General features: G+C 37.9%; 1 protein-coding gene and 1 long non-coding RNA gene across 2 annotated transcripts in view; one reads left to right on the top strand and one right to left on the bottom strand.

The window, feature by feature from the left end:
* Positions 1-11,158, top strand: part of LOC309487563 — a 76,982-nt gene extending 65,824 nt beyond the window's left edge. The window contains exon 2 of the long non-coding RNA XR_014201887.1: positions 10,861-11,158. This is a non-coding gene — a long non-coding RNA (uncharacterized lncRNA). The remainder of the gene's footprint in view (positions 1-10,860) is intronic.
* A 2,081-nt stretch (positions 11,159-13,239) lies between these two features.
* Positions 13,240-18,759, bottom strand: LOC309487561 (single-strand selective monofunctional uracil DNA glycosylase-like). The gene is made up of 3 exons (XM_082155292.1): positions 18,656-18,759; positions 17,664-17,958; positions 13,240-15,382 (listed from the first exon to the last, which is right to left on the bottom strand). Exons 1-3 carry the CDS (start codon positions 18,679-18,681, stop codon positions 14,855-14,857), a joined length of 849 nt encoding a protein of 282 aa, XP_082011418.1. The 5' UTR covers positions 18,682-18,759; the 3' UTR covers positions 13,240-14,854.
* Positions 18,760-22,634: the final 3,875 nt, after the last annotated feature.

Here is a 22,634-nt window from a genome sequence, read left to right as displayed (position 1 = left end):
CATCGTCCCGTTGGATAGGGACTATCTGTTTTTACTGTGGCTTTTGTGAAGTCTTTCACTGCAATATAGGCTATTAGGCCTACTCGTACTGAAGTAGGCTCATTGCTACTTAAACAATTAAAAACTGAACACGTTATTTTTTATACGTTTGACATGTCTTTATTCAACTAAATAAACTAATATTAAAAGTACCACGAAATAATTGTGAAATTACAGTAAGATGCAGTAGGATATGTTATATTGTCTTTGTGTGCTTTTGGTCTGACAGTTGCGCTGCTATGTGCGGCTACTAAACTGTTTAAATAACTTAAATTTAAGTGAGAACTTATTAACTACAGCTGAACTGTTACATGTTCTAAATAGAGTAGCCTAGATACAATATTTACAATATAGCCTACAATACAATATTTCTGAAGGTGAAGGAACCTATTTTATGACGGGATCGAGATCAAGATTGAAAACCTCAAAGCAAAACAAAGAAACCAAATCAAATAGCCTAGGCTAAATAATGATAGCCTAGGCTACACATTCTTATACGGTTCATGAGAAACTTTTCAATTTAGTAGCCTATGTAGTCCTATCTATCCCATTCATTGTTCAAGTAATCTCATACTTTAGGCGCCCGATTTCGCTGTTCACAACAGTGATTATTGCCTCAGTTTGCTGGATAATCAGCACAGGTCTTCTGAACTGAACCCATCATCATCGACAGGTCAGGTGTTGGGTAGTCAGCACTTCAGTTAATAATTCCCCATGACCATCTAATTCCGATTTCATCATCCTAAACCACGGAGACGAATGAGTCTGTAAGAGAACGGACAACATCTGATGATTCGTGGGAGATAGAAGAAATCGCCGTCGAGAACAAACCTGTCCAGCCTGTGGGAAATAGCTGTGAGCCAAATCGGACCAGAAACGAGGATGAGTAACTTCACATGAGACACGGTAAGGTTTCATTTCACTTTCTCTGCTACATGTGTTCGTTGTCGTTTTGTCTTTCCAGTCTCTTTAGTTCATTTCTTGTTTTCTTAAGTTTTATAGACCTTATTCGGACATAGTAAAACTAGCGGTAGTAAATTTAACAGTCATCAGTTGCTCGTAAAACTGTCCGCTAACGCTAAATTTATGATGGTATAATTAAATAATTAAACTTTTCAAAACATGGACATGCAGTGATACGTGTTTTAACATCGTTATTTTATAGCCTAAATATGACAGCATTAATATTTTATATTATAGTGATATTATACATAGGCCAGCCTATCTGTGTGGCTATAGCCAGAGTGATTTGATTTGACAAAGGAGAACCATACGCCAGCGGAATAGCACTTAGTTTAAAACATTTGAATAAACAATTGTAAGATAGCCTGCTGCATGTGTTCTCATCCTAGGTTCTTAAAGAACTGAAGATAGCGCATTACATTCTGTGACTTGGGCTATAGGCTATAGGCTATTACTGTATGTGGAGTTTAATACCACAGTTCCAAACAATTTTAACGTATTGTGATTTCAAACCAGATTCTGATGGAAAATTATTGAGATCGACGATAGGCTATACCAAAGAACTGGAGCAAGAATTTCATTTCAACCGATTCTCACGCGTCGAGGTGAGATTCTGGTTTAAGAATGGAAGGAGATAGATTTCAAGTTAGAAGTTATGGAGCAAAATAAGTTATGGAGCAAAAATTATGACAGATTTTCTCATGTTCTTAATGCGACGTTGTTATGTGGTGTAGCCTGATGTAGCCTAGGCCACCGCGCTGCCTTTAGCAAGTATTTCCTAATATTTTTCCTAATAACTTTGCTTTCTCCCTCGCTTATTAGAAATTAAAAATATTATAATATTTACATGTAAATATATTATAGGCTTATGTAGTTTGTTCGTTATAGTGGAATGAGTACGCGCACAGACATCATTTGAAATAGCAGTCTGTGCACCGTTATGCGTTTGCATTTTCTACATTTTCTCTCAGGAAATCCCCAAGGATCCCCAGTACAATAGGCTATCCGTCCTTTAAAAATAATATATGTCCTTTAAATATGTTTTCTGTTATTTAATCACAATTTGAATATTTGAATGTTTTTTCATGCTATATAGAAACAATGTTAAGTTGTTCGATCACAGTTCACAGCATATGCCTATAGGGTCACAACATACTATTAATTTATATTAACCGATCTAATAAATAGCGATTAAAACAGCAAGGAAAATAACCTTCAATTGTGATTTTATTTAAAAACAGCCATATTCCCGCCAACAAATTACAACTGTTATGATGCAGCCTATATGGCCAATGCATGGCAGTTATAACAATAATGAATGATTTGTGTCAGACCTATAGCTTTAGCACTGTTTTAACACTGCAGCACTGTCCAAGTCGAACACCTTTTGACTTTATGACTGATGACGTATTGCATTAAATGAATTAAATAATAAATGAAAAATAAACAAATTAAAATATAAAATAATGATCCAATGGACTGGCCATCCGTTCAGGCCTACATAACGCCCGTTTCAAGACAAGTGGTTTGGGAAATAAATTGAGGATGGGTGGATAGATGATGGGTGGGCAGGTGTGGATATTTTTGTAGCCTACATTTCTTTGAAAACGCACATAAAAAAAGTAACCTAACCTTTCACGTAGCCTATGCTCTTCTTTAGCTTAATCTTCATGATAAATAAGAATGCAAAAAAATGTGGGAAAAAATCGAAGACATGTCCTCATAAATGCACCCTTATGTTACTTTTTGGGCGTAATTTACACTTTGTGATATCGCTTGTCTGAGGTGTTGTCTGCGGCTTTCAAGAAGAGCATCTGCTGTAATGCGGGATCATTGTCGGGCTCCACTTTTGTTTCAGTCATTTACAGTAGGCCTACATAGGCTACTTGTAAAACATTATTGCTTTAACAAGTCATAAAACTTTATGGCTTTCTTCTTCACATCTAAATTAACGACAGTTGCTTCCTGTTTAGCTAAATACACAGACAGGCAGGGGTATGGCAAGCCATTTGATCTTTTATTCATTTCCAGGATATGAATCCTTGATATCAACAATTGAATATCAACTAGTAAAAACTATAATTCTTGATATCTGTAATTGTATTTTCACTAGTGAATTGTCACCATAGGCTGCCATTCAAAATCAATTGTTGATATCAAGAATTGATTTCTTACTAGTTGAAATTCTAATTTCACATATCAGAAAAACAATTCTTACTAGTAATGTTCATTTTTTAAATCAATAATTCCATTTTCACTAGTGACAATGTTCATTTCTGATATCATGATGTGATTGTTACTAGTAAGAAAGCCATTTTAGAAATCTGAAATTATATTGAAATCAGAAATACATTTTCAGATATCAAAAATTTACATTTTTACTAGTAGCAATTTAATTGTTGATTTCTAGAATACACATTTTTACTAGGAACAATGTAGGCTAATTATTGATATCAACAAAGCAAGTTGATATCTGAAATTGCCCTTGCAGTCGACTGCAGAATTCGACACGTCCGCCTTGCGATCGCGAGAGTTTTTTGACATAATAGGCTTGTTTGAGATGAGCAAAATCTGCGCAGAATCGATCACCGGTGATCAGCGCGAGATGCATGCCGGTTAGAAATGTGTCCGAGTGCGGTCCGCCTTGCTCTGATGTCATGCTGACGTATGTCAAAAATCTCTCGCGACCGCAAGGCGCACGTGTCGGATTCTGCAGTCGAGCGCAGTTGGGACATTCTACCAGAAACGTACATTTCCACTTTAAAAAATCTTGGGGAAAAAAATATATTTTTCTTAAATCTGAACGTTGAGACATATGGAGGACATGTTAAACTATGAGAAACACATATCATCCCATCTCAGCATGTTTTTATGATTAAATAAAATACATTTTTATACGCATTTCACCCCTAAAATGTCAGGCCCTGTCACAGACAAATTTGTATGTTAGAATGGTTTCCTAATGAATTTCTTTGATACAGATAGCATTTTCTTATTGATCACATGTCCCTGATTGTATCTAACATGGTTTTATAATTCCTTTAAGAAATATAAGTAACTTTTCGGTCAACTGTAGTACACAAAATCACAGAATACCCGCAGGCACTCATATAGTTGTAAAATAACTACCTTTACATAGGAGATTTTTATAAAAACATAGTAGTGGATATATACCCCCACCTTCATCTACACAGTTAAAGAGATTAATTAATTAATATTTCCTCAAATAGTACACTTTTATCATAATTTCCTGTGTGACAGGACTGACCATGGCGTGACAGGACTGACGGTACTGTGACAGGACTGACTTTATGGATTTTGATGATGCAGAAAAAGTTATGTTTTGTGTTCTTTATTTAAGTTTTGATTGGCATTTCTTTTTTTAAATTATTATTATAATTTTAATGTTAAAGTAATATTAGACTATGGTAAAATTCAGCCAAGGACATACATAATATTGCCAAAAGTATTGGGACAGCCCTCCAAATAATTGAATTTAGGTGTTTAAATCACTTCCATGGCCACAGTTGTATAAAAATCAAGCACCTTGGCCTTCATTTTACTATTGCATGCGTTAAATACATAACATATGCAATAAATGTAATAAAAAAGAACAATAACATTAATTTGTAAGGCCGTGTCACACAGGAATGTGACAGGGCCTGATGTGACAGGGCCTGACGGTTGGCCATTGTAAACTGCCATTACTCAGCCTGCTAGCATGCTAGCATAAAAACTGTTAACATGCAAGCAAGGAATTTCAATAACCTTTTTAGACATGTTTTGGATTTAAAACATTTTCATTATTTTCTGGAATGTTTAACCGTGACAGGGCCTGACCCTTTAGCTCGTCTTCCTAAAAAAAACATACAAAAACAAGCTTAAAATCATACAATTCAATGAAACAATTCAACCTTAATCAATGTAAGCTTCACCTGGGTCAAATGATGTCACTTCCTCTGAGTGATACCCTTAAAGGTGTATTTCACACATTTTATGTAGAGTTTTATGTAAACGTGACAGGACTGACCAAAACATGGGGACAGTTGTAAAATAGAATTTATTTGTAGAATTTATATATAATTTTATGTTTTTGATCAGTTGATGTGAATGATAACAGCTTAAACTTGTTATTGATGAGTTTTTTTTTTTAAATAACAGTTTGTAGCATAACAAAACTATGAAAGCTGTAGCTCCAATTTGGCTGAGGACAAGGGCATGGACAGGATTTGTAATTTTCAAAAGTGTTTTTAATAAAGAAAAAAATATCTGAGAACCTAATGAATGACATATTCCTTTACAGAACAACTCACAGAAATCAACTTTGAGCCAGTTTTAGAAATTTTTGGATGAAATACTTTTTTATTCACTGTAACAATTCAAGGACAGATAATGTACGTTTCTGGTAGAGTCCCAGTTGCTCTCCACCGACTGCGCTGATCAAAAGCATTATGGGAAACGACTTGCTGACGACACAGCTTAATGTTCATTGGTTTAAACAACCGTGATGTATGACTCTGTCTGTGTGTTCCTACTACTTGTATCGCAATGATTTAATAAAGATAAAAGATAAAAAAAATAAATAAAAAAAAAATTAAAAAAACAACAACCGTGATGTATTGTTCTCTTTTAAAATGTTTGATTTTAAAACTCTGATATCATGTTTTATGTATGTGTGAATATTCCCAAACTATCTAACAGTGCGATCTCTATGGATTATGCAATGTATTTTTTATAAAAAAAAAAAAAAAAAAAAAAACACATGTCTGTAGGCCTATTAAAGAAAAAAGACTGATAAACATGTATTTGGAATGGAATTAAATAATAGGCTACTTTGGGTGTCTTGTTCATTATATTTATTTTCATATAAAAGCAACAGAACTTAAATTCCATCCAGTTTATTAGCAACACTGTGCACGAGCGTGAATCCCGCGAATCCCGCGATATCCATCTTTGATCTCACAGCTGTCAGATCCACTGCGAGAAGAGAAAACTGTCCGGCTTGCCTGCGCTTTTTTCACTCCTCCCCTCACTGCAGCCGCCTACTCTCGCCTACATTTCAGGCGAGGCGCATCTCAAACAAGCCTAATATGTCAGCATGACATCAGAGCAAAGCGGACCGCTCTAGCACACATTTCTAACCGGCATGCATCTCGCGGTGATCACCGGCGATCGGTTCTGCGCAGATTTTGCTCATCTCAAACAAGCCTATTGTGTTCTCATTTTTTTGTCTTCAAAACGAATAAAATAAATAAATAAATAAACAAAGCATTCATTTATCCCATATTTTTCCCTTCTCATGAACATAAACAAACCACATGGCGTTTTTTCATATATTTTGTTGTTTTCTTCACACTTTGTTCTAATGCAAATGAAAACAGTACAACCAAAATAATTTTTTTTTGTAAACATTAGCTACCATTTGTACAGTTGTGTACTACTAAATCATGAATTCGTGAATTATATATTTTTTCACGCATTTTTCCGATTAATACATTTACGTTTAGTCATTTAGCAGACGCTTTTGTCCAAAGTGACTTACTCAGAGTAGCAAAAGCCAGATAAGGGAGGATTAAAGGAAAAGGAAAGATTTATTTTTATTTTTATGAGGTTAAGAGCTCACGGAAGAGATGAGTTGTCTTTTGAATGTTGTCAGGGATTCTGCGTTCTGGATGAGGGTGGGGAGAGCGTTCCACCAGCATGGAACTGTGAATGAGAAGGTTCTGGAAAGTGATTTTGTGGCTCTCTGTGAAGGAACCACAAGCCGTCGCTCGTTGACCGATCGTAGGGTTCTGGTAGGGACGTAGACTCGTAGGAGCGAGTGAAAGTAGGAGGAGCGGAGCCTTTGGTAGATCTGTAAGCAAGCGTCAATGCCTTGACCTTGATGCGAGCGGTAGCCAGAGCAGAGAGATGAACAGAGGAGTGACGTGGGCCCTCTTGGGCTCGTTGAAGACAAGACGAGCTGCAGCGTTCTGAATCATTTGTAGAGGACAAATAGGTCTATTTGTTTAGGCTCTATACATATCATTCTTTCTTCATTATATTATATTATATTATATTACTTTTATGCAATGAATTCTGTAGAAATGTACTTAACCAAGGTTTAAAAATGCTTTAAAATGATAAATCCATGTCGGATGAAGAAGATTCACATCAGTACTGGTAGGCATAGTCTCTGCTATTGTTTTTGTAATCAACTCCCAAACCTCCTCTATCCTCTTTGTCTCCACTTTCTATCACTTTTACTTTTATCACTATTATCTTGACCATCTATAAGCAGTCATGTACATATGTCTTCAGCCAGAAGCCATGCAAAGCGACATATGAAGCGGATTCACAGCCCTGGCAATAAATGTGATAGCAGAGGCTCTAGGCTAGGCAGCCGATGTGGCCTTTTCTATCATGTCTGCTCTGGAGAATGGAGGCTGAATAAGCAGGAGGACAAAGTAAACAAGATGAGGGATTTTAACCTAATTTAAAATGAATTATTCACCGTCACTATGTTGGAAATCACCTTTCATTTTTTTCCAGTGAACCCTGTTACAATGGATCAGAGTCGAAGCGCTGCGGTTACTGGAACTGGAGAAGGAGATCGAATACATCGAGACTGACCGTTCGGTTGTACTCTCTGAGCAACACAGGTTACCATAGACCTTCCTAACTTAAGTTTGGTCCATTGCTGCCTCAAGTTCAGGTGCTATAGGAGCTCCATCCTCTGACAGAACGGCCCCTGAGAAACAGTCCGGCGCATCAACCGAGACCAAGATGCTATGAGGTTATAGGGACATATTTGTTTCATGTGGTTATAACTTTTCATTGTTTTGTTGGGATAGGTATGTACTATATTGATAATGGATTAATGCTTTTTTTCAAATACTAACTTAAACATCTGAAATGGATAGACATCCAAAACGTGTACTGTTGGGGAACCAATGTGTAAGATCATATTTTTGTGGTCAAGGAATTCACTTTTCACAGCTACGGTTACATTTTTTACCGGCATAATAAAGTAAATTGTGATTTTTAAGCTTTGTGTATTTGTAACAAATAGGGGCAATAAAACTATATACTGTCTGCATCCAATATAGAACAGTAAAAGTGTTAGTTTTCCTCACCTAAACAGTCTGGACATATAGATCTTTTAGGCGAAAGCAGTCCAAAATTGTTCCATTTAAAGACAGAGGTGTGGTTTCTTTACTTTACTCCTGTACACTGTCAGCAAACTCTTTAAAAGGTACAGTTCACCCAAAAATGAAATGATGTTTGGAAAAATGTCTCAGTGTCTTTGTTCATATGTTGTTTTGGACAATACCGACTTTCATTTTATAGACAAAAATACATCAAAATATAACTTCTTGTGTTGAAAGAAATGCATACAGTTATTATAAATAAATAAAGGAGCTACACTGATTTGCAGATCTCTGCAAATCACAAATAAATTTGGGAAAATAAAAATAAAACTCTGAAAACGCAGAATGTTTAAAAGTAGAATTAGAATTAAATTGAACATTTAAGCTAACTAACTTTAATCATTTACTGACCTGGTAAATTACACATATTTATTTACATCACACACACATGTTAGGAAAGTTTTGGAAAATGTTGAGGTAGTTTCTGTCATTGCTCTATCAGTTCTGATTGTATCTGTTATGGTTGATGGTTGGTTTGTAAGCTATATTGTTGTGAAGGATGTCACTGTAAGTAACGTCCAGAACAGCATGACGTCACTGAAGTTCACTTAGAGTTTTTTTAATGAATCTATCATTGGCTGTAATCAAAACACAAGCAAGCTGGAATTAGAAGAGACATTAACTAAAGCATCAATAAATACACCAGCAATAAAAGCAGAGGAAGAAGAGCAAGCGTGATTAGTGTTGTACACACAGAGCCTATTCTTAACCACTTATCTGTTTCATTTTGACTCAGCAATGGACCATCATAAATGAATTTAGTCCTCTTGAAATATCCATCTGAATTACAGCACATTTATGAACACTTGTATGAACTGTGTATGCATTTGTAATTGTGATTGATTGCAATGAAGGGGATGGGTTCTGGAATCCACTGCCGCCTCAGTGTATATCTAATGAGTGATTATAATCAAGGTATTAATTTTTTTTCTGTCTACATACCAAATGAGTTGAATGACTTCTTTAAGCCAAGGAGATTTATTGTAGAATTATATGTCTGTTTATGTAAAGTAGTCCACTGAAGGCAAGTTTGTAGAGAACCCAAGTGCAGTTTATTTACAAAACGTGATCAAACATAAAGGCATGTCATGATGCTTACCAACAGAGGTTACAATGAAACAATACTAGACCAAAACACACGGCAAACATGAAGGCTTAAATACACAAGACAAGGGACACCTGTGAACAATGAACCAATGACAACACAGAACACATGGCAGGGTCATATGACTAAAACGGGATCACATGACAGACATGAAACAAAACCAAATCGAGACTGTTTACTGGAATGTTAAAACATAATCTACTCTTCTAGCTGACCAAGACAGCTCTTCCTTAGAGGAGCTACCGTTCGGCTTGTCCCTAGCACCCCGTACATTTTACGATGTGCATGGACGCAGCGCTTGCACCCCTCAGACTACAGGGCGTGCAAGTATTGGACTACTTGGACGATTGGCTGATTCTAGCTCAATCTCACTCGGAGCTCATAGAGCACAGGACCATTTTACTCGATCACCTCGAGAATCTGGGTCTCAGAGTCAATTGGGCAAAGAGTTCTCTGTCCCCCAGAAGGATAATATCTTTCCTGGGCACAGAACTGGACTCGCTGTCTATGATAGCGCGACTGTCACCACAGCGCGTACTAGACATTCAGCGCGCAGCGAGCTCTTCCGCTGCGGCGCATTTGTCCCGCTCAAGAGATTTGTTGACCCCCCTGTTGGGAACCGATGCTGTATGGGACCTTTCTACGGTACTGGAACTCATGAAAGGTGACCCATTCGAGCCTTTACAGACGATTGATCTTAAACACCTGTCTTTCAAGACAGTGTTTCTTCTGGCTCTCGCTTCAGTGAAGCGCATAGGGGACTTACACGCGCTCTCAGTAAGCGCGACATGCATGGAGTTTGGGCCTAATGACTCAAGAGTTATACTCAAACCTAGGGATGCTAGGTCTCATGGCCTCAGCATCATCAGTACTTCAGGTGGGCTTGCTTCGCTACAGTTCTGGCTGAAAGCGCGAGTACCGCGCCGAGCGTGGGCTTCCGGTCTGCTTCGTCTCAAGGTCAATCAGAAATGCATCGCAGCTCTGAAACCTTGGAAAGCAAATGACTGGTACCAATCAGGTGTAAGCCTGGGGACTTCCTCGAGTGTGAAGGTAGTGTCTACGGACGCATCCACCTCGGGATGGGGAGCGCTGCTCGAGGGCAGACCATTCTTCGGCCAATGGTCAGAACGGGAGAAGCTTCTACACATAAACTGCCTCGAAATGCTGGCAGTAGACAACGCGCTGACGCGTTTTTGTCCCCAAATACGAGGACACCACGTCCTGGTCCGCTCGGACAACATGTCAGTGGTGTCCTACATAAATTGCCAGGGCGGCCTCAGGTCCCGAAACCTGCACAGGCTGACAGAACGCCTCCTGGTGTGGGCTCAGCGCAACCTGCTCTCGCTGAGAGCAGCGCATGTGCCAGGGCTCTTAAACGTAGGACCGGACAGACTGTCCAGGAACAATGTTCCGACAGGCGAGCGGTCTCTACACCCACAGACAGTCCAGCTGCTGTGGAAGAAAATCTCAAAAACAACGCTGGTCAGTCAATAGGAAGGAACGATTTAGTCATCTGCTTCCTTAGAGGAGCTAAGAGACTGAATCCTCCCAGACCTCCCTCAGTCCCTGTATGGCAGTGGTTCCCAACCTTTTTTTGTCTGAGACCCCCTTTTTCCCAAGAAAATATTTGAGGGCCCCCCTTCACATTTAATGATATTTTCGCTCTTGTAAGCTTGCAGCAAGTATGACAAAATATGTTGTTTTCAAACAAACGGTATGTTTACTATAAACAGATATGTTTATGCACAAATAATAGCCTATAATATTGAAAATACAATAACAAAAACATTAGTAGGCCCTTTGTAATTTAAAAATGTAAGCCTAGGAGTAGCCTATAAATTTGCCCTATTTTAAATGCAATTTTTTTAAAAAAAAATCAGTATTCACACTTGTGTGTAGGTAAAAAAAAAGAATGAATATAGGCTATTACTAAATTACTTCTGTCTGGGGCCTCAATACTTGTTATTTGCGAGGCTTTATCAATGTGAGGCTTTATTTTTTAGGCTTTTGGCGCTATAGCGAGCGATAACAAACATGCGTTTATTTACAGAATAATGCGTCTTTCGGAAGAACATTGTAGCCGGAACTACTTCTCTCTCTGTGTGCGTCTATGACGAGTCACGCAGGTACTGGGCTACTCCGCAGCGGCAGCGATCCGAACCAGGGTAAAATAGTCCCAATGTAATCACTTATTATAGGTGTACCATAGTGACCATAGTGAAGACAAAAACACGGTTTGGAAAATGGATTCATGATGAACTCGCTCATTATATACATTTTGAACAGAAAAAAGTTAAGGACTTTTATTTAATGCAGATTGCTCAAAACTTTTCAAAATATGACGCGACCCCCCACAGAGCTCGCTGAGGCCCCCTTGTGGGCCGCGACCCCCCTGTTGGGAACCGATGCTGTATGGGACCTTTCTACGGTACTGGAACTCATGAAAGGTGACCCATTCGAGCCTTTACAGACGATTGATCTTAAACACCTGTCTTTCAAGACAGTGTTTCTTCTGGCTCTCGCTTCAGTGAAGCGCATAGGGGACTTACACGCGCTCTCAGTAAGCGCGACGTGCATGGAGTTTGGGCCTAATGACTCAAGAGTTATACTCAAACCTAGGCACGGTTATGTTCCAAAATCCCTCAACACACCGTTTAGGGCTGGCAGGCGCATTTCCCTGCCAGCCCAACCGGTCTCTAACGAGGAAGGAGACGCGAGCTTCCTTTGCCCAGTCAGGGCATTAAGAGCTTATGTGTCTCGCTTAGCTGTCTTCAGACAGACGGAGCAGCTCTTTGTTTCGTTCAGTGGACGTTCCAAGGGACTAGCCGCGTCGAAACAGAGCCTATCCAGATGGATAGTTGACGCCATTGCGCTGGCGTACACTTCCAAGGGCATGCAGTGCCCGTTGGGTGTCAGAGCGCACTCCACGAGAAGCATGGCTTCATCGTGGGCCTGGTCAAGTGGGATTGCCTTGCAAGATATATGTATGACGGCAGGCTGGGCCTCCCCGTCTACATTTATAAGGTTTTATAACCTAGAGGTTCCCGCCTTACAGGCCAGGCTGTTGTCGGTCTAAATAAACCAGTACTGTCTGTTCTGATGCTATCGGTTCAGAATACTGTGTCCGCTGAGCACTGTTCGCTGATCGACCATAAGATGCTTATGGGCAAATGAATAAGACCCACAATTTTCCATCAGTTCAGGCCGTACTCCGCCCTGTCTGTATGATGTAATTTGCGTCTGAGGAACGCTGCTATATGTGGAAGAGCGCGGTTCCGCCCCTCCCTCTTCCCGGACTCCCTGTGAGTTCGGTGATTGTGCACTATATGAATCCTGGGCTTTCGCCCTTGGGTCTTTGGTGTCAGATCCCAGCACGCACAGCGTTTTACATTGGGTCCCCTAGCGTAAGATACTTACGCAGTACGAGAGACCTCTCGTAAGAGAACGTACTCGGTTACTAACGTAACCTCGGTTCTCTCTAGAAGAGGGAACGAGGACTGCTTATCTTGCCGTGCATGCACATGCTCTGGTTCGCTTCGGCGATGAAAAACCAGATATCAGCTGCCTGCGAGCCGGATTTATAGGCCTAAGCCACGCCCGTTTCGGCGGGACATGACGCAGCGGGCGCGAAGCACCCTCATTGGGTCTGACGTCACGCTAGGCCTCGCTCGATAGGCTGCTGCAGTTGCCGCAGAACAGCCAATAGGCACACGAGCCGTCTTGCCTATGTCTGTATGCTGCCGCAACGCGTTTTACAATAATACAAAATTAAGGATAATTTTTTTGGCTTCAATATCTCGCGGAAAAGGGATTTTCCCCTAGCGTAAGATACTTACGCAGTACTCGTTCCCTCTTCTAGAGAGAACCGACAGATCCCTAGCGCACGTGACCCGATCATCTCTAGCTAATAATAAATAAACACGAATGAACACTGTTGAAAGATACAGTACAACTTACCGAAATGTATATTCCTCATACATAATATCGACCAATCATTCAAACAAAGGGGTCAATAAACAGCTGGAGAACAATTATGTCACATAATTTACATAATATTTACCTCAGGAAAACCATTTGATGACCATAATATAGGTTATAGCACGTTAGTTGGCTAGAAAAAAAGAGCTATAGAGAGTATTTTGCTAAATATGTGTACTATATTACATATTTATTATATTTTTACTTATATCATTAAATAAAGTTGTTATTATAATAAAAAAAAACGCATTATATTTAATTTGAGTTATTTTTAACCTTACAGCTGATAGGGCTCTCTGTATGTTTACAGCATTAGGTGAGTTGTTTTTTTCTTGAGAAAAATTAATGTCTATCTTGTGTTGCCTACCTAATATTTATCCAAAATGAGTTAGTATTAAATCAAATCACAATAATTTAATTGAATTGAAATAATAAAAAAGCGTAGCTTACCAGAAATTGTAGCCTACCATGTAAACATTGTAACATGTTTTCATTATACTTCAGATTATCTATATTAATAGCCTTGCGATTACATGGTACTCGAGCACTAAACTTATTAATACACGTGAAGGATTTTTTTTCTGGTTTAAACTGAAAAACAACATATTTATTAAAGGGTCAGAATAACAGACCATTACGCCAAAAAGAAAGAAGCTTCTCAATTTATATCAGATACGATGAATATATGTGTTTTCATTTGACACTTTGGTTAACAGAAGAACACAAAATTGTAGGATGGTGATGAAAATGAGGTAGAATTTATTGTTATCACCTACACATTTAACTCAACATTAAAGGTTAACCACACTCCACTACAGCAAAAACCGGATTGAACTCTATACAAACATCCTGCTTAACGAGGTCATGAACTGCATTATTTTATAATGTTTCCTGGAGTGCACTTATAATGTTAGTATGATTTTTACATCGAAAATAATTTAAAACATTTTTCAGTTCAGAAACTTACAGGATATCACCTCTTATATGTCAAAAGATCAAGGAAAATGTGATTTCTCAATTCATGACCTCTGTAACTCACTCTGGGTTAGTTAGTGTGTAATAATTAAATACTTGTGTACAGTAAGTACAGTAGTTTTTAAGCCAAATTTAATTATGTGCATTTGCAATAATTCGATTTATATGGAATCGTTGGTTTAACCCTTTCTAGGTCTACAAATGTCCTAATAAAAATAAAATAACACAATATAAAATTCCAGAAACAAATTCCAAATGTATATAAAAATACATTTTAGATAAAAAAGGGGAAAAAAGTAAAAAAAGAAATGATCACATATTCGTATACCTTAACATTTTAACATACAAAAGATTTTCCCCACAAAAGAAATGAGAAATGACATACACACACACGCAGAGATAAATATTAAATGTAAAAAGAAATAAAATAAAGTGTTTAAGTACTCCATTAATGGGCATAACATCTGTTGTATACATTATCTCATCCACCGATGTCTCACTTCATTAAGTAATTTAAAATGGAAAGAGAAAGGTTCAAAAGCATTGCTTGGGGAATTTTAAAATGCGTATGAGGTAGTAGCTGTCATCATCATCATCATCATCCTCATCTGGTAAGCAAACTCAACACCCCCAGATGATCTAGTTTCTCTCGGACTATGTTTGCCCATCCTTTATTAGCCAGTGGGTTTCTCGGGGAAGGATGCATTATCCCCTCCACCCTCACTGTGATCCCTGCTCCCGAGAGCGCACGTCGAGCTCGTTGCTCAGCTAGCTTACCCACTCCGATGACCATTGAGACGCCCAGTGCAGTGACCACCTGACAGAGAGCGCTATCACAACAGGACAACAGGGCATCCCGCTCCGCAGCCGGGAGTTCAGGAGGCGTGAGGTTCTTGCCAGACTCACTCATAAAGATGAGAGGGCACAAGTTGTGCACAAAACAGTGGCGGAAGAAGTTGTGAGGTTCACCGCAGAGCTCTTGGAAGAAGGCCCAGAAACGGGCTCCACTCACTTCACTGTGAGGACAGTCGAGGCCCGTGATCCGTCGCTTCGGGTGTTCCTCTGCCGGGCGCCCGACCGATCCACTGATCTTCAACCAGTTACGAACCGCTTTCACCTCGCCGAACGGAACCTTGTTAAGGGATAAAGAGATCGAGATAGATTTGTTTGCTTCAGGAACTTATGTTACACTAGCATGTATTTTCAGCAAACGAGACCCTCACAAAAACTTGCTAACCACAGTTTCCATAAAAAATACCAAAGTTGCTACAGTTATTGTTGCTTTTTTAAAACCATGAGAAATTATTATAAAATCTCATGCAAACAGTGTAAGAATCTTACAATAGTAACCAATAAATATAGCTGCAAGCAGCAATTATCGGGGCCAAACACAAAGAACAGGATAAGTCACGCCAACATGCCTGGAATTATCAGACCATGTGTAAGTTCATAAGTCGACTCCATTGCTGAGTATTTTCTCCTTAAAACTGCAGTGAACCAAAGACAGTCTCAAAAACACACTTTGAAATCGCTGGTGTTTCTGACGTCACAAACTACCTTGTAACCAATCAGATCAACGTGTGATCGTCAACCAGTGGATCTCTGAGCTGAGTGAGTGAGTGGAGGCGGGGCTCATTTGCATATTCATAGAACCACGCATACCAAATGAGGCAAGGTTGTAGAGTTACATTCAAGATATTTTAAGGCATGAATAAGTTTTTTTCCAAGGAAAAAAACTTTTAAATATATAATTTTGGTGATCAAAGATGAGTTTTAAGGGATAAAATGATTGATCACAGGGGAACTTTAAAATAAACTAATGTAGAGTTGTAATCTTGCATTGAGACATTTGACTAAATTAGTTGAATAAGCTCCTCCTAAAGCTTAGTTCAGGGGCCTCATTTATAAACGTTGCGTACGCACAAAAGAAGGCGTACGCCGTTCTCTACGCAATAATTGGTATTTATAAAAAGCAAACTTGACGGGAAAATGTGCGGTCCTTCACGCAAACTCTGACCCAGGCGTACGCACAAAAACGGGTGAAATGAGAAATGGCGACACCGTCGGTAGATGGAAGAAACACGTGAAAGTGTGTGCATCTGGCGCATCAGTGTCCTCCTCCGCCTCAGTCACCACTCCACTTAATAGGGATTCCCCAATAGTTGCCGCCAGTCTCTGATCAAGAGGGGTCAGCTCCGGTGTCCCCTTTCCCCCACCCGTGGCAGACACACACTCTGGCGATGGAGCGCTAGACGCTTTTTTGCATCGACTTTGATGTCCGACCATTTCTTTTTTATTTCGGCCACGGTCGAGGTTGTGAGGCTACAGCATTTACGGCGTCTGCAACCTTTTGCCACTCAAGTGCCTTTTTTGGCATTAGTAATGCCCACACTGTGCCCTCCAAACAACATTTTACTCCTCTTTTCTTCCTCGCCAACGATAATTTCTACTTCACATTGAGTGAAGTTACGTTTCTTGGTTTTCCTCTCTGTGTTTGCCATGATTTCGCAATCGATGAATATTAACTTGTGGGCGTTTCACTGACTATTTATGGGCAACTATGGGCGTGACATGAAGCCGCAAAAGCTGCGCTACATTTAGAATTGATTGTGATTTATTAAGGGAAAACTGCGTAGGATGTGCGTGCGCACGGTTTTATAAATCCGAATATTTCTGTGCGTACGTACGCACGTCCTATATTTCATCCGTACGCCACTTCTGACGCAAATCCTACACAAAGTTTTATAAATGAGGCCCCAGATTTTTGCTATTAATTTTACCTTCACTTTATGTGAGGATACCAGAGTTTTTTGTAATGATGTTCAGTGTTTTCTTTTAACAGCTGTATGTGTATGCAATTTTGTACCTCTATTTTGGACCTATTCTGTCTTTTTGTGAATAATTAAAGTGACAGTTCATCTAAAACTGAAAATGTACGCACGTTGTTCTAAACCTGTAAGAATTTCTTTCTTCTGCTGAACACAAAAGAAATGATGAATGATGTTGGGATCCATACACCATTTATCCCAGTGACTTTCAATGTATTGACAAAACTCAAAACTTAGCCTATAATTGATTAAGTCATTTAACCGAACTGAATCAACGCTGAACTAATTTGAGCTGAATAATGACACTATTGTTATTTTAGTGCATCTTTACAGCATTATTGATTCTCTTATTTTCCTAAGCTGCTTTAAAACAATCTGAAGTGTTTAAAGTATTATATAAATATAGGTGACTTAAATAAAATAAAATAAAAAGACAAAAAATAAATAAAGTGTGGGATCAATGAGCAAAAAACTGCAGAATTCTCATTTTTGGGTGAACTTGCTTCCTATGTCTTCATGTCTTTACTGAGCAAAGATAAATATTGTGAATTGTGAATTGAGAATAAAGAATGAAAGTCTTCTGACCCCGGTTTGTGCCATGCCAAACGGCCCCGGGTTCATGCCCAGAAAGAGCACGCTCTGCCCTGCCTGACAGAACGTCTCCACGTAGCATCGGTGTGTGTCCCAGGCGTACTCCAGCGGGTTGTACGTGTATCGCACTGGTTTTCCAAACGACAGTGTCCGTAACCTTAGATTCAGCTCCAGTTCAGCCTGCAGGAACCTTGAAGAAACTGAAGAGCTGTTAAAGAGCTGGTCAGGAAGACCGGTGGGATCTTTTCCCAGTAAACAGTCTCCCTGAGATGCTTCTCCATTTTCCAACCTACAAATGGAAAGAAAGAAAAATAATAATAATCATAACTGACTCAGTTTAAACAGATTGCTGGCATGGTGGCTATTGCAAAAATTAATCTGATTGTTTTAATAAAATCATACCAATGAATGCTTGTTTCAAGAACTTTAATCAGGTGGGAAATTATTTGAGAATTAACATAACTTGTAACCACAATTCTTGACACAGTAACTGTGAATAGTTAATTTTGCAGTACAGCTGTGGTTATATTGGGCTGAACTGATGTTCTGCTGTATTGAATCTGATTTGTATTACCCTGCAACACTGAACTATATTTGTATGCTAGTTAAATGCAATTATATTATGGGGAAGGCAATGTGAGTTAACTGAACTGTCCTTCAATGTACAGACACAGGTCTACAGCAGAGGTATTAGCACAGGTCCCACTGCTTTAATGCCTCACACAAACTTCAGCTGTTTTTTGAAGTATTACTGCTACATGATTACTAATGTTTGACTGAAGGTCATTTCGTTACGCTGCTTTATGAGTTTCTTTTGCCATTAAAAAAAACATGACTTTTTGACGATACATTCAGTCTTTCTTCCATTCAAATGCGGAGATTTCGTGAAGGCAAAACCACTTTATTCATTGGCGTAAAGTCTTACAAACACACATCTTATAACAGCGCTTATTAGATCTTATTTTATCGGGTATTTTGTGTTTTACCTCTCAGTATCTGGCTGTGACTGCATTCTCCTAAAGGGGTTTCCGGCAACAAAAGCGCGATCGGACCGCGATGCATCCTGGGATCTTCTTGTTTATTGGTGGTTGGCAAACCAGTGTTTATGCGCTTTATCGCCACTAACTGAACGGAGTGAGGAACAGCAATGCGGTAGGACTACTCTTTATTTAGGCTATTTATTGAGAACATTATATAAACAAAGAAGGAAACGGTCACAATGTAAAAAAAAAAAAGTATAGTGGGGTATATAACCAATCAGAATAGATCACAGTCTATCAAAGGAAAATATCAAAAGACTTACATGTTTCAATTGTTTTTAAGTCTTCTTGTTAAACGAGTTAGAAATAGTTCCAAAGTAATGTGGTACTTAAGTAAGCAAAACAAAAAAAGTGCTCTCTGACCTGAAAATTTATATTTATATAACATTTTGTTAACAAAATAAGTTCAAGTATGTATATTGAGCTTTTGTGTAAACGCTCCTTTTTCAATTAACAATTCCAAACAAAATTTTTTTTCCAAAGTAAAGAAAAATCCTTATCAATGTTCTCAATAACAAATAGGGAAAAATCTTTCCACAATAATTTTAGAGTAATGGCAAAGCCAAAATAAAAGCATCATGGTTTCTGGGTGCCGTTCACAAAAAAAAGTAAAGTTTGTGTTAAAGGTGTAATATGTAAGAATTTTGTATCAAAATATCCCAAAACCACTTGCACAGTGTCATATTTCTTTCAATTGTGTACTTCCATTCTCCTAAATGCTTACAAGAATTTGTAAATTCAGAGAAATTCACAATTTTAAAAAGTGCCCGTCCCTGGTCATTGTCGCCTGTCAATGATGTAATATCCTCGTTTGTACTGACATAGTAACCATGGCGACAGACGTGGACAACTGCGTTACGTCTAAAGGCACGCTCACGCTGTTGTTGTTTCATTCAAACATTAATGAAGCATGGCAAGCAGACTTTGGACAAAAGGAGAAATAAAAACGAGGATCAATATCAGTTTGAGATGAGAGCTTCTCGTCCGCGACTAACTTCAACTTGACAGAGACTATGTAGAGGTGAGCTAATGTACATAAAACTAATCAATGTTATATAGCTCAACATGATGAAATGTTAGAATATGATCAGTATGTTATTCTAATGTTGATCTAGCTCACTGCTAGTCTCATACAGACAAACTAACACATAGAATAACATTATAACTTTCAACACACTCAAATGCTGTTTAGTGTGATAGTGTAACATTAGACCAAGTGAAACAGCGCTGCATTACCTCACAAGTTTCATTCATCAAATAAACTGCCCTGTGCGAGTAGTAATTCAGCACTCACGGGTAACTTAGTTCGGTAGAATGAAATGTCCTTATTCCTTTATATCCGCGGGACTCGCATGTGACGCTGAAATCTGTCTCTTATTAGCAATCACTCCCTGCTTCACACCACAGTCATGTTAAAAAACATGAATGTTTTCACTCATCAATAAACATTATTAGATCCATCAGCATGACAGCAAGTCCCATCATTCCACTTCCATCAACCTACGCCTTTGATATAGTAAGGGGTTAGCGACCCCTAGCAGCGAAAATAAATTACATATTGTAGCTTTAATATCTTTTTTGAACTTCTTTAAGAAGGCATTAACATAATGGACAAAACAACCAACACACAACAACTGAAGCACAGAGGTTTAGAGAGGTTAACAAGGGGCTAAAACGAGGGACAGGTGTTGGTGATTAGATGTGATGGGAACTAATGAGGGTAACTATGGCGACAAACAAGGCAAAACAGGAACTGAACACAGAAACAATGGGGAACTAATTATACACTTTAACATAAAAGTCCTACAAGACACATCGTGACAATCTCGGTTATTCCAGATAAAATACTATTGAGGAGAAAAGTTGTGCTTGTATAGCAGAGACCAGGCGAGAAGGACCTATTTATGGAATTTAGATCATTTAGCTGGTATGTTTTCAACATTATAATTACAAAGCAAAAAAATAGGAGAAAATATAATGTGGAATAAAGTTCCAGACAGAGGTTGGATTTTTGAGAAAGTGTTTGGCCCAATTCATTTTAAGAGTATTATTAAATATACGAAAGTCTAACATATTGAGACCACCATTTACATAAGAATTTAAAACAACAGATTTCTTGATATAATGTATGTCATTTTTTCCACATGAAATTAAATAACATTTTGTCAATACTTTTGATAATGTTGTTATCCACATCTTCCCCTCAGAGAAAAGTCTCTCTGCAAGACATACATTAAATTTTCTTTGTGTTTTATGAATAACAGGGGGGAAATTAAGTACACATCATTTTGATTATGTGTCAAAAATAAAATATCTTATCTTTAATTGGAATATTATTAATTGTAGTTAGGTTGCATTCTTTAATTCAAAGAAGGTCACATTTAGCGGAAGACTCTTTAGAACTTAATTATATTTAATTATATTCTCAAATATAAGCTTGTTGTTTTTATATAGGCCTATTGCAGAACCTCATCTTTCATATCTTGTTTTCTTGCCAACAGATTTTTTTTTTTCTTGGATTCCTTTTTCCTGCAATATTAGGAGCAACACTGGTCTTTAATTTTCATACTCTGTAGAATATCACTCTAAAAGGCAGTTTATGGGACCTGTTACCACAACTTCAATAAATGCATGGTTGCAAGTCAAAAATTCAAATGTATTGTTTTAATTAAACCATTTAAGTTGCAAAAATTATTTTGTAGAGTTCTGTTGACGTAATAATGTTGATCATTACATCAACTTAACATCGTCTGTAATTGAAACTCAATTTTTTGCATTAATTGGCTTTTTTTTGTTATTATTAGGTTGTAGTAACTTAGTTTTTTAAAATGTTAATAGGGGAGAGCGGGGCACAACCTAACGCTTTTTGACTTTCTCAGTTTGTGTAAATCTACTTATGGTTCAGAGTATTTATTTTTTCCCACATTAATTTCCCACATGTCTAGTACAATTATGTGGTTTTGTTTTATTAATACAGTATATACTTTTTTCTTGACATACCCCGAAAGAATGGAAGTGAAATGTGACAACATGCCCCATGGGGTACATTGTAACATGTGTGGGGCACATTGTAACATAACATATGACAGCTTAAAATGTTATCTGATCTAATAAAAAATATATACAAAACAAACTAAAATATTTTCTAAATAAAATACAATTAAAAAACTTTTTCATATAAAATAATGGCAATTTTTAATAATTAAATATAAACAAATTTTTGAGTTTTGACTACGAACACATGAAAACACAGCTATACAAAATAGTTCAAAACAAATAAATAATTAGTCATTTCTGAACATTGACTCTCAGTCTTTATTCACCTTTTTCTCACGTTTTCCCAATAAAATTAATAAAAGTATAGAATATAATAGCATATTTCTAATAGGGGCACATTGTAACGCAGTGTTACAACATGCCCCCGCCTGCACAACTGGGGTTTAAACCCTGCTAGTGTCTTCTGCTAGTTAGCGAAGCATTAAAGAACTATCTCAACTGTTAAATAACATCTTGGAGATTAAAATAATATCAGATTTGTCTTATTTTAAATAAACAAAAAATAGAGATGAAAAATTAACTTAAGTAAGAAATTTACTTTTGCTATGGTTTAATAAATGTCTATGGATATCTTCCAAAAAAATTATAATTTTGGCGGAATTTTTTTTTCTATATAGTGTTGATATGGCAACTAGTAAATACACAAAGTTTCGTCATCCAAGCATGTGCGGAAGTATTTAAAACAAGCGTGTTACAACTAGCCCCGCGTTAGGTTGTGCCCCGCGCTCCCCTACTTGTTTCTTACCTGAGGCCTATTTGTCTAGACCAAAAGCCTCAATACCTAAACTTCTTGTAGCATACCTTAAACACAGTGTAACCATAGCTTAAACACATTGTCAACTTTGCACTTTGTTTGCCATTCTGTAAC

Source organism: Leuciscus leuciscus (assembly GCF_965113295.1).
Source record: "Leuciscus leuciscus genome assembly, chromosome: 23".
Taxonomy (NCBI): Eukaryota; Metazoa; Chordata; class Actinopteri; order Cypriniformes; family Leuciscidae; genus Leuciscus; species Leuciscus leuciscus.
The sequence above is the reverse complement of the archived record's forward strand: the minus strand, read 5'-3'. Positions and strand labels throughout refer to the sequence as shown.